The 12,961-nt window shown below is 43.6% G+C and overlaps 1 protein-coding gene across 2 annotated transcripts in view; it reads right to left on the minus strand.

Annotated features, from left to right (window-relative positions):
• The window catches only part of COL4A6 (collagen type IV alpha 6 chain), a 279,142-nt gene that overhangs the window by 26,684 nt on the left and 239,497 nt on the right, over positions 1 to 12,961 (minus strand). The window contains exons 18-26 of one of the 2 annotated variants that reach the window (XM_055267726.2): positions 12,358 to 12,465; positions 11,277 to 11,417; positions 10,274 to 10,378; positions 8,398 to 8,558; positions 7,734 to 7,913; positions 6,981 to 7,164; positions 3,558 to 3,611; positions 732 to 803; positions 350 to 457 (exon numbers count right to left, since the gene is read on the minus strand). In XM_055267726.2, coding sequence (XP_055123701.1) covers positions 350 to 457; positions 732 to 803; positions 3,558 to 3,611; positions 6,981 to 7,164; positions 7,734 to 7,913; positions 8,398 to 8,558; positions 10,274 to 10,378; positions 11,277 to 11,417; positions 12,358 to 12,465 — 1,113 coding nt within the window. The remainder of the gene's footprint in view (positions 1 to 349; positions 458 to 731; positions 804 to 3,557; positions 3,612 to 6,980; positions 7,165 to 7,733; positions 7,914 to 8,397; positions 8,559 to 10,273; positions 10,379 to 11,276; positions 11,418 to 12,357; positions 12,466 to 12,961) is intronic. The other variant, XM_055267727.2, reaches the window with a different exon arrangement.

The following is a 12,961-nucleotide window of genomic DNA, read 5'->3' on the forward strand; positions in this document are numbered from 1 at the left end:
TGATCTCGGACAAGTCATTTCCCATCTGGGCCTCAGTTTCCTCATCTGAAAGTTAAGGGGTTGCCCCAGCTGATTTTGAATGGTCCTTATTGCTCTAATATGCTGTCATTCTATGGCTGTATGCTGTGTCTTGCCAGGGTATAAAATGAAACCATCCTACCTACACCAGAGAGCAAACTTTGCTTCCTGTAATTGGCAGAGGACTACCACAACCCAAATACACACACACACACACACACACAAACACACACACAAACACACACACACAAACACACACACAAACACACACACACACAAACACACACACACACACAAAGAGAAGCAGGTGAGGAGACACTCCTTTTCTTACCTGGTAATTCAGGAAGATGAACCAATCCTGGACTCCCTGGCTCTCCTTTATTTCCACTTGATCCAGGCTGGCCTGGGGTCCCAGGGAGGCCGCGGGACCCTTTAGGGCCTGAAAACCCAAATGTAAGCAGTGAGGGGAAAGGAAAGTCAGTGTGCTAGGTATGATTTGTGATGTTCAATCAAGAATCCCAGTCTCTTGGAGAGCCTCTCCTCGTCTCACCTCCCCACACTGCCCTCTCCAGCAGCCATCCTGTTTCCTCAATCCTCAAGCCTGCCCTCAGGAGGAATGTGGATCCCCAAATACTACTGGGCTATCCTCTGCTTCCTTTGCCTCATGGCCCTTACAAGAGTGTTTAGTGGCTTTCTCTGGCCTCATTCCATACCTGGGAATCCGGGAGTGCCTGGAAATCCTGATGGACCGTATGACCCAGGAATAATACAGGGCAGGGTGATTCCTGTAAACGGTAACATGTATGCATTCAGTGAATCCAGAGTCAGGGAAGATTTCTCCCTAATACGCTCCTTTACTTCTATTCCATTTAATAGGACAGCCAAGTTCTTCCCATTCAGCAGCTGGGAGCCCACATTGGAAAACCTTGGCATCATTAGCTCTGGGGAGTTACAACCAGTACAATTGCTTACAAATGAGAATGCTCCTAATGTCCAAGTGCTAGGATATCACTTATCAAACCACTGATGCCCAGTGGGCAAACAGTCACCTATGCAGCAGATGTTACCTAACAAGGTTTCTTAGAGATTGCCTGTGCAGGAACAGCAGCAAACAGCAATTGCCTACTCACCCTGCCCTCAGATAGAGCCTCTCCCTAGGATGGGTGTTGGGGGTTAGTCCTAATGGTCCATTATGCTTATATGACTAGATTAGAGGGTTTGAAGCCAAGATCCCTCAAGTTCTCATGTTTACCCTTTCCTTGGAATGAGGTTTTCCCCAAACCACTGGGTTCTTTTGATGCACTTCATTTGGGATCTGCTGAAATCTATTGATTGTCCTTGGTCAAATGTGCCAGTATGACTGTACTATGCAAACACTTACGACCACTCTCTTGTCCGTGACAGGCAAGTGGTGACCCTTCCCTCAGCTCCTTATTTGAAACTGTCAACTCTGCTACTCAAGGAGAAAAGGTAGCAATTTTAATATTCAAGATGTCAAAATTGGCATGCATAGCCCTTCTCCTAGCAAATTCTCCCTTGCCCATTCATAATGCAAATAAAAAGAATCTATAAGATCACAGAGGGGAGGTTTAATAAAATACTGGTGGACAAATTGTTTGCGGGCTCCCTCAAGTGCCATTTACAAACAATTGCTGTGCTAATTAAATAAGCCTTGCCTATTCATTAAAACAATCCCCCAAGGTCTGCTTTAAACCACAGGGCCAACAGTTTTAATAAACATCTATAGCTTTTGCCTGTACTTAAATCACAAATTACATTTCTGAAAAATATGTACACATCCTATATTTCAAACTGCTTACTGAACTCGCTGGCATCCTCCCCTGATCCCACTTCTATTTTCCTAAATCAAGATTGGGAATTGAACAGTATAATGTATTGGTTAACAAGTTGGGCTCTGAAGCCAGGCAGATCTTAGCTGGTATCCCAGTTCTGCTGCTAACCAGCTGCGTGGACAAGATACTTAAACCTCTCTGAGCCTCATGGCAAAATGGGAACTACTTCTACTTTTCTCATATGGTGTGTATGAGGATTACATGAAACTGTGCACTTAGCACAGTGTCTAGCACTCTGGTACATGCTCAATTAATCATAGTTCTTATTATCTTGAACTATTCTTTTATGTAAGAATGAGTACTCAGTAGAGCTCCTGCAAGGCCATCCCCAGGTTAGTGACACTGCTTGTAGTCTGGGCAGCACTTTCTGCCTTCCAGACTTCAGGTTTCTATAGTTATATTTCCAGAGGTGAACAGATGGCCATAGGCCTGGATCCTCCTCCGTAGGTGGTCAAACCCACCTCCACCTGCCAGACATCAAGATGACAGAGCTATTTCTGATAGTTATTTCCCTACTACGGAAATATGCTCTACAGGCCAACACTTTATGGTGAGATGCTTCACTGGGAGGGGGTTTTCAGCCTTGTGCTTGGCTCAGGCCTGGGCTTTTTGAGTTAGGCTGAAGAATTTCCTCCAGAGGGTGTATCATGAGAGGGATCCTGCAAAAGACTCTCCTGCCCTCAACAGTCTCAATAGTCCATGGCTCCAGTGTGTCAAACTCTAACATTACAGTTCCATTGTTTTACGTCTTAGGAAACAAACTTAGTAAAATAAAAATATCCCTGGGCTGGGTCCAAATATTAAGCCATTCATCCTTCATTTATCAGACTGGTTTAATTGCTTCTTTTCATCTGTGACAGCCAGATAAAAACAAAGCCTTTAGAAGATGAAGCTGAGGACAGGCATCCGGAAAGGTTCCAGGATGAGAAAAATAATGGTCAAAGGAAAGATGGTTAGAAACCAGAGGAAATCAACGACATATTTCTCTCAATAATTTTGTCTTATGCCTGTATGCCACACCACACTTGTGCATTGTAAGCAGAGGTTCAAAATGGTGAGAGGGAAGGACTTCTATTCATACTGGTATCTGGCTCTTTTCCTTTATACTGTCTTCTACTTTACATTCCTGAATTCAGAGCCTTCTCCTCAACAAAGCAGAAATCTGCTCTACCCATGTTCTGTTTAGTAATTGCAACAAATGACCTAATTATTCAGAATTTTTCCCATTAATGCCCAAATCCATCTTCAGAATAAAAAGGGTCTCTGGTTCCCAAGATTCTAACATCCCAATTTGTTCTGGGCCCAATGAATAAAGTTCAGATATGTGTGAATCCTTTCAGGTACCTCTCAAGGCAGATTACGGCCCCAGTGAAGTTCAGAAAATGAATTTGCTTAAGGTAGAGATCAGCCAAGCCATCGACATGCATGGTGAAGGAAATCAGCCCCTCTCAGAGACTGCATGCCCACTCAATCCCGTACTGCTTGCTGTAAGAGGTATGTGCTAAGGAGCCTCTGAAGCAGTGTTGGTGTCAGCCTTTGCATCCCAGCCTTAGACTCCCCGCTCCCCAAACAGGGCATCCAGTGTGGTGCTCAAGCCATCGTGACTGTCTGAGACAAAGGTAAACAAAAAAGGGGTGTTTAGCTGAGACTAGTGTCTGAGAGCTTGTAGACCTAGCTAGCTCTCACCTCTCTCTGTGTCTAAGTCTCCTTTACCAACCTTCTCTCTACAGCAGCAGTCACCTAGAGCAATCAAGTGAAGAAGAAAATTAAACTAGGACAGAAGTTCCTTGAGGCCCAAGGGAAGTCTTCTCAGCAGCCCAGATATGCCCACCAACCAAATCCCCTGTCTGAACTGAGTGGAGAGCACTCGCACCCACATGAGATCAAGCACACAGTCACCACAGTTCAGTAATAACCAGGGTGATTGATTACTATGAGCATCTGGAACAGAGCCTCTTTGGAAATAGCCAGTTGTCTGCTTGCCCAAAGTTTTTAATAATTCACACTAGTAGGCTGAAAGGCTTCTGATGATTACATCCTCTTTCCTGGCAATGCAGCTGTCCTAGTCTGGGCTATCATTGATTGGAGTGGGCACATCCAGGAATAGCATCTTAATTTTTTTCTAGCAACAGAAATGGCTACAATGCAAATGTGTGGGGACCACAGGTTATTTGTTTTTAAAATTGTGCAGAAAAAACGTAGGTTTGAAGAATTATATTTGGTTGTCATAGAGAGAAAAAGAAAGCTAATGCTCTTTATTAATTTCTTGAAACTCTTCATACTGCAAGAAGGACATGGCTATGGTTTGAATATGATTTGTCTCCACCAAAACTCATGTTGAGACTTGGTTTCCAGAGTGGCTGTGTTGGGAGGTGGTGCTTCTAAGAGGTAATAGGTTGTTAGGATGGATTAATCTCTTTCTCAGGAGACTGGGTTATTTCTCAAGGGAATGGATTAGTTCCCACAAGAGCAGGCTGTTATAAAGCAAGGTTGCTTTAGTGTTTGGACTCTTTTGCATATGCCCTTCTGCTTTCCACAATGAGTTGAAGAAGCTCAAGGGCCTCAACTGATGGGCTGCCCAATCTTGGACTTCCTAGCCTTCAGAATCATGAGCTAAATAAACCTCTTTTCTTTGTAAATTACCCAGTCTCAGATACCCTGTTGTAGCAACAGAAAATGGAATAAGACAAACATTTTCTGCATAAGGTATCTCCCAGGCTATAGCTTACCATATCATATTCCTAATAACTTTCTGTGTCCAGGGACTAGTGATATTTGGGATAAAAATGGTCCTGCAAGCTTCCTTCTGTTGACTCAGCTGGTTCTCAAATAGTTAAAATGTTGCTAATAGCCAGAAGACTTGGAAGTGTGTAAGTTTATAGGTGTCATGTTATTATAACTCAGTTTAAAACCTTGTTGCTTGCAAAATGGTTTAACCTACAGCGAAGACCCAATTAAGGGTGGAGCAGTAGAATGACCATGAGTAATGTCTCTAGGAACAGAGCTAGAAGCAAAGCTATAGCTGACACTAGGACTTCCAACAGGCAGAATGATTTTATTTGACAAATACTTATGGCCAGGAGCAGTGGTTCACGTCTGTAATCCCAGCATTTTGGGAAGCTGAGGCGGGTGGATCACTTAAGGTCAGGAGTTTGAGACCAGCCTGGCCAACATGGTGAAAGCCTGTCTCTACTAAAAATACAAAAATTACCCAGCTGTGGTGGAGGGTGCCTGTAATCCCAGCTACTCAGGAGGCTGAGGCAGGAGAATCGCTTGAACCCAGGAGGCAGTGGTTGCAGTGAGCCAAGATCATGCCACTGCACTCCAGTCTGGATGAGAGTAAGACTTCATTTCAGAAAAAAAAAAAAAAAGGAAAATGTCCTTACAACCTTCACAATAATTTGCGAAATGAAATAGTGACTCGGTTTTAAGAATCTTGAATTATCAAGTTTTAACCTATACCATCTACCATCAACCTTATTATACCGATTCACAAAAATAGATTTAGAAATAAATAAAATTTTGCAAGACCTGGTATCCTGTTTTCTTTTATTGTAATTCTTCAAGATGATAAGGTGGAAACAGGAGAAATATGTTTAAGAAGTAGCCCCTTGGTTACTGGGAAGGCTCTTTCTTCTGCAAATAAATATTAGTCTCCTATGGAACATTGCACTCTGCTAGGCATGTAAAGAAACTCTAAGAAGTATTACCATCCCTAGTATCAAGAGACTTACAATGCAGTTAGGGAAAGTAAAAGCATTAATAGAAGGAGATATATAATTTAAGTAGCAATGGCATACTGTGGAGGTCAAGGGAAAGCTTAATGGAAGAAGTGGGGTTTATCTTGAACCCTGAAAGAGGAATATGATATGACTACACAAAGAGGAAGAGCACTCCAGAAAAAGGCAACATGGTAAAATTCTGGAGCTGGAAGTGAACATATTGTGTTTGGGTACAGTGAAGAAGACTGGTGTCTTAGTTTTTTTGTTTCAATTAAGAGCATGATATAAGGTGGAAAAGGTTGGTTGTATCCATGTTTGGAGACTTTTGAATTCCCAGTTGAGGGGTTTGGACATTATATGATCTCTGTTCAATTGGTATCATACGTGGCTTTGAACTAGGGGAGTTACATGATATTGGCACTTTACAGATATTGGATTGGCTGCAGTATTCTTAATAGAATTGAATGTAAAAACTACTTAGGAAGTTGTTGTCATTCACTCACTTATCCATCCATCCATCCATCCATCCATCCATCCATCCATCCATCCATTCATCTATCCATCCATCCAACCATCCATTTATTCCAACAAGCATATAGGTATTTGAAAAACTAGGCATGAGATAATGAGAGTTTAGTAGCAAGAAGAGAAGGAAAGAATATAAGAGGAATTGCAAAGGAAATAAGAGATAATCTCAAAATTTAAAACTTCAGATTATTATTATAAGTGTGGTGTCACTAATGGAAGCATAGAAATTGTGGAAACCCAGAAGTTGGGATGAACAGCTGTTCTGGCTGTATTGAAGAAGACTAGTTATTAGCATAGCACCTTCATAAACTATAAGCAGGACTGTTACACATAATTTCTAAAACTCAAGTAGAAAAAGAAGTTATATAAAGAGGAAGGAGTTAAGGGATAAAATGGGGGATTAGACTATATGCAACTAGATTTCTGCCCAATCTGAGATTCCATGAGTTGAGGAAAGGTCTTTCCCAGCTGATATTACCACACAATTTAGAGGGCACCTTGTCCAATCTCCCACTCATTGCTTTGATGACATTTGTAATAAGTGGTCATCCATCTTCTTCTTGAACTCTCCCAGGGATTATGAGCTCATAACTTCCCTTGGTAGCTCTGTTACATTTTCAGACTGCTCTGGTAGGAAGTTCTTCACTAAGTAGAGTGGAAATCTATGTTATTCTGCCCCCTAAGCTTACCACAGTACAATTATAATACTTTCTTTCACATGCAAATCCTTCAGGGGGTTGAAAGTAGTGATTATGGTCAGATGAGTCTCTTCTTATGATACATTTCATGCACCTGAGTCATATCCAGTCTACAAGGGGTCAAATTTCCAAGTCCAAAGCCATCTGATTCTATGACTCACCCTTAGATCCAGAAAGGCCTTGTTGTCCGGGTAATCCATCCTTGCCTTTATCTCCAGGAAGCCCACGGGGTCCAGGAAGTCCTGGTAACCCAATTCCTGGGAGGCCAGGTGGACCAGGATGGCCTTTTTCACCAGGAAGTCCAGGTAACCCCTTTTCACCTGGGAAGCCCTGTCCACCATCACCCTAGACAACACATAAAAAAAAAGAATGAAAATTCAACTCAGAGATTTATCTGGACAGTCCTCTGACTACAAGAAAGAGGGAGCCAGTGTGACCAATGCTTTGTGTTTTGTGAAAATTATCTATCGTCACCATAGTTTATCTATCAGTCTCCTCTAACTTTAGTTAGTGGATATGAATCTTGTCTACTCTGGATGATCTAACAACGCAAAAGATTCTGGATAGGGGTGAGGAGACAGGGCAAGAAATGAGCAGGATAATAACAACCCTAGAGATCACAGAAAGTGGCTAGATTACTTGAGGAGAAAAGTCGCTGAGAAGCTGAAGTATTTTTAAGTCATATGGTCAGGTGTTACCAGCATTTATCAAATGAGACAATGATCCATTCTGAGAAAATGATTCCCACTTTACATAAAGGAAAAGCAAAAAGCAAAAAGTTTCAGTGGCAGAGGCAGGGCAAGGTGCTCTAGACTCTGTTCTCCCCTGTTTCATGGTCCAGTGGCCATCAAACCCCCCAACAAAGTCAGGTGTGAAGATTTGTAGAGCTAATCACCTAGGAACGATCAACTTACCGGAAGGCCTGGCAGACCTGGTAAACCTGGTACTCCATCCTTGCCTGGTTCTCCTGTTACACCACGGAAGCCCTGGGAGCCAGAATCACCCCGATCCCCTGGAATTCCTTGGATTGTACTGAGAATTGGTTCCCCCTTCTTTCCTTTGGGTCCTGAAGGACCCAGAGGCCCAACTAAGCCCTGACAAAGAGAGAAGAGGGAGTAGTCAGAAGATGCAGACTTCATAGAATTCCAGCACCTAGCATTATGACTTAGAGCAGAATCTTGGGTACATATTGGCACTGTTCTAGACACTTATTATGTTGTAACCTTGAATAATAGTTGCCCATTTATTTCTGCACCTTTTGTAAATTTTGAAATCTTTGAAGATGGAAACCTCACTTTAATTCCTATTTTATCTTCGTGGGCCAGCACATTGCTAGGCAAAGGTAAACAATGTTGTGGAAGGAAGAAATCGGGGAAAGAGAGAAGGGAAGATAGGTAGGTTAAAGCAGAAAGGACTTTAACAGACTCTATAGTCAGATTTTATGTTGTAGATCAAAACCCCAAAACTTTGTTTTAATCCCATCTGTCTTATATGTGCTTTAGAAAAGTAATTGGGGGGATTGAAGGGCACTTGAAAGATTCCATTGCTTCCTCAGGGTCAAAGTTTGGCAAGACTTACTGGAGCCCCTGCTGGGCCCTGTGCACCCCCAGAGCCTCGATCTCCTCCGGCTCCTTTAAGGCCTGGAAGGCCTATGAGACCCCGTGGACCAGGTGGGCCTGGTTCCCCGGGTGGTCCAGTGTTGGGAAAACCACCGTCACAAGCACAGAAACCTGAGTCTCCTGGGAGAAAAAGACAACAGAGAACGAAGTGGGTCATTTTTTTCCAAGAAGAATAAAGAATTGATCGTGGTTATTTGTGACCTGAACAACTCCATAGAGGGAATCTGAAGGCTTGCAGAGAACACACTCAAATGAACTTGGTTCACTCTCCAGCAGAGTATGTCTGTGTTAGTTGTTCAGATTTTGTTAGTCAGGGATGAGGCTCAGCCATCAGTGAGTCTAAAGTATAGCCATAGTTGAGAACCACTGACCTCTACTAAGCAGCTGAGAGTCTGGAATTCAAGCCGCTCAAAGATTTTCTTTACCAAAATGTCTTTTCCCCTGACTTCTGTACATATGACACAAATGTGTACATATTTTTGTAAACGTTGAGACAAATGCCAAATAAATAATGATAGGGATTTCAGCAAAGCACCTTTGAAGAGGTATCAAGGAGTCACTAGCACTATGGTCTAACTCCCTATATCTTCCATGCTTATTGTCTGGAAAATAAAAATTGGTGTCAACACAGGTGACCCTGAGTTTCCCTAAGATTCTGAAGGGCCCCTTCTTACTTTTAGAAAATCGATGATTCCTAAAACTCTAAGAGAATAGTCTGTTCTTCAGATTAGTGTTTCTTGCGTGTGACCCTGCCTGAGTCACCTGTGATGCTTATTTATAAGGCAGCTTGCTGGGCCCTATCTCAGTCCTAATCGATCAGTCTCAGGAAGCCAGACCAAATAATCTAATTTTTAATAACCTCCCCTGGGTGATTCTCATGTATAATGAAGCTTGTGAATCCCTATCACTATTCCATACTTAGAGAAAATCTTTCAGCCCCATGGAAAAACAGAATGGGGAGCATCAGAAATGTCCCTCTTTTAGGACTGTGAATGGTATCAAGAAATACACCAGCTATGTAGTAAGTTAGGTAAGGGCCAAAATTAACATCTAAGTTAACTTAATGCCCTTTTCCATCAAATAGTTTTCCTGGGACCTGAATAGCAGAGAACAAGCTTTCAGGCATTTCTTAACCAGACTCTATATACTTAGGTAATGACATTTTATGACAGAGCAATGAGAAAGGAGAGGAGTAAGTTAGAACTTCTCTGTTTGAGGCTGAGGAAAGCAGTTCATTCCTAGAGATCTTGAATAACTGAACCCTAGGCCATCCCAAAACCCCTCTTCAGTCAGTAGTTTCACTTCTTCTTCCCCCTGGCCTAGGCCACAGCCATAATTAATTGACTTATTGAGCATCTTCCTCTCAGAGTAAGTGACAGAAGGGGGAAAATGACCCAAAGGCAGCTGTAGTCATTGATCAGTTCTCCAACACCAGTGGGGGCTAGGGTTGTTTTCCTGGAGCCAGTTGGGTTTTTCAGAGTCCCAGGTCTTGACCTGTTCAGAGCACTTTGCTTAAGGCTGAAGGTAATAAGTGGCTTACATCCTTGGTCTTGCAAACTGGGAAGGGTAGCAGCATGCACTGGTTAACAGCCTGGGCTGCAGATGGAGGAGAAAGAAAAAGAGGCCTGGGAGCAACTTGGTCCTGTGTGACCTCCATTGCCAGCCTCAGTCTTAGAGACCCAAATATAGCACTTCTAACAATCCTATAATCAAAGCCCCAAACAAGATCCACAATTGCTTCTGTTTAGGTTCCCGAGGCTGTTGTTTTTCTCATTCCCCAGGAAGTCTTCTCTAAGGAGTTTGGAGGACCAAGAAACTTAAGGGGACAAAATCACCTTTTATTCCTTTGAGGCCTGGGTTTCCTTTTGGACCTTGTTCTCCTCGGAGACCAGGGAACCCTGGCTCTTTGTTGTGTAGAGTTTCAGTCTCAAATTCTGGACCTTTGGGTAAAAAAAAGATAAAGGATTAGCAACTTGTATAAGCCTGATGACTTCCCTGACTCAACACAGCAGCTCAATCACCAAGGCCCAAGTCCTTGAGCCTGAACAACCAGAGCAGAGACAAAAAAATGAAATTCAAGACCGGGACCCCAAATCTGCAGCAAGGAGTCAACAGGAGCTCTGTTGGCTCAATTCACTCTACTAATATTTACAGAATGTCCATTATGTTCCAGGCACCATATTAGACAGTGGGGTTAGAGGAGTGAACAAGGTAGATTCCAAAACTCAGCAGTCCCAATGTCTACCCCAGAAACCTCCCTTAGGACAAAAGAGGAAAGAGGTGCAAGCCACAGTGGACATGGGCTTTAAGGTACAAAGAAACATTCTGGGCAACATTTCCAGCTTTTCTCTCGGAATCTAGAATCTCACACTCAAGCAGGAGATCTAAGAAGGACAAGTCCTGTGTAGGCTTTTAGCAGCCACCTCGAGGGTCCAGGCTTGGCTTCTTTTTTTTTTCAGTCTCTCAGCCCACCCCATTGGAGCCTTGTGGACCAGGGCAAGCTCAAAAGAACCAATCCTGCTTCTTTAGGAGCTGAAAAAACAAAGGCTTAAGGGCTGAAAACACTGAAAGATGGAGTGGGAATGGGTACAAAACTTGGAAGGCATTAGGCCCTAGTTTGCTTGTTCCTTGATGGAGAACACTCTGCTGTTATCAATAACTGGTAGAGGCAGGGATCTGACTCAGAGACTATGGGGCCTTCATGGCTGCCCCTCTGCAATTATCATGTATCCTGGCTTAGCCGTTTCACCTGTGAGATGCCCCCTCAAAAATCATGACTGTTCTGCAGTCTGGATCACATCTGAATCTTGAGATCAAAAAGAGAAATGAGTAACTTACTAGGTGGGCCTGGTGGACCTGGTGGGCCTGGCAAACCATCTCTGCCAGGCAGGCCAGCTGCTCCAATTATGGTACGGCCTGGGTTTCCTTGGTCCCCCTTCAGCCCTGGAAATCCCTGAGGCCCTAGGGCTCCTGGGACACCTGGAAGAATAAGCCCACACACAAATGCTCATTATATCACCCTACTCTCTGGAGTATTCCTATCTGTGGTCTATGCTGGAAACAAATCCAAGGAAGACTTTAGGGAAGCATTTGTCCTTCTCTTGTATCAGAGTTAGAAGGATGCTTAGGGATCAATTAGCCTAACCTCTTGGGAAACAGAGACCCAAAGAAGAGAGGAAACATGATCAGGGGCCCAGCATTTCTCAGTGGCAAACCTGAGAGGAAAATCTGGGTCTCTAGCCTTTCATTTCTTGATTTTTTTCCAACTTGGTGCTGGGGCCAGCTGTACCATTTCCAGGTGGCTGCTTTAAAAACACAGGTATCCTCACAGCAGCCCATCTCCAAGGAATTTAGAAACTGGTGGCTTTAAAAGTAAAAGTTGAACTTTATATCTGGGGCATCACTGCCTCCCAGACTCTGGCATGCCCTTTTCCCACATGTCACTATAGAATGACATATGGATGTGATTAGTTCAAGAGGGTTACCCACAGGATCCTGGGACCATTCAGTGCCTGGCTGAATCCTACAGCAAGGTTCTGGGTACAAATCTTCCTCTGGACTTTTGCTAGCCCATCTTGGCAAGCATCAGCTGGGATGGCACATCCACAGTAGGGTGACACAGCTCCAGCAACTCAACCCAGGACTCCTCTTGGTGCTGCAAACCTCAGTGACAGTCTAGGATTGCCTGTCCAGCTATGATACATTATTTAAGCCAAAAACAAAAGCTGCTCACCCAGGCCCTCACTACTCCCACATACGTTAGCCTTGGGCTGGCAGTTGGGAACCTACTGACTATAGTCTACCTCTTGTTTGACTTTGGCTAGGTGTGTGCCCCAACCCAGAGGTATAGAAGGGAATGTTGGGAACCACAGTGTATAGAGGACTGATCTGTGTAGGAGATGGGTTAGTTTTTTTTTACCTGATAATGCTGGCAAGCCAGGGATACCAGAAGGGCCACGTAGGCCTTGGATGCCTTCATCTCCTTTAAGGCCTGGGAGGCCAGGTACACCAGGATCTCCAGGATTACCTGGCATTGTAATGAAAGAAAACAGTAAATAAAGACAGAGGAGGCCCACAGATGCCACAAAATGCCCAAGAAGAGGTGCAGGAGTTGTCCTGGCATCAGAAGTGCCTTTCATGCCCTTCCCAAGTCTCTCATGCTAATGGCCTCACATGATAATGGGTCTTCTGGAGCCAAGGGGCCTTCTGGAGCCAACATTAGTGTATTAAGAATTGGTCTGGCCAAGGCCTGCCTTTCATGATAAGCTCTGGTAAGTACTTCTTCTTCTTCTACCACTAATCTGCTGTAATGCCTAAAACGTCTACCATTTGGATTAAGATGTTGAAGTCCACTATTTATGTTATACATATATGTTTCCTGGAAGTAGCACACGGGAAGCCACTGTCAAATATTAATACCAAACAGGGCATGGGCCTTAGAGGATGAGAGGAGAGGGATAAGTTGGAAGACCCATGGAAGAGTCACTACAGTAGAAGCCTTTGGTCAAACAAGAGGTAGCTGG

This window comes from Symphalangus syndactylus, chromosome X (assembly GCF_028878055.3).
Source record: "Symphalangus syndactylus isolate Jambi chromosome X, NHGRI_mSymSyn1-v2.1_pri, whole genome shotgun sequence".
Lineage (NCBI taxonomy): Eukaryota > Metazoa > Chordata > Mammalia > Primates > Hylobatidae > Symphalangus > Symphalangus syndactylus.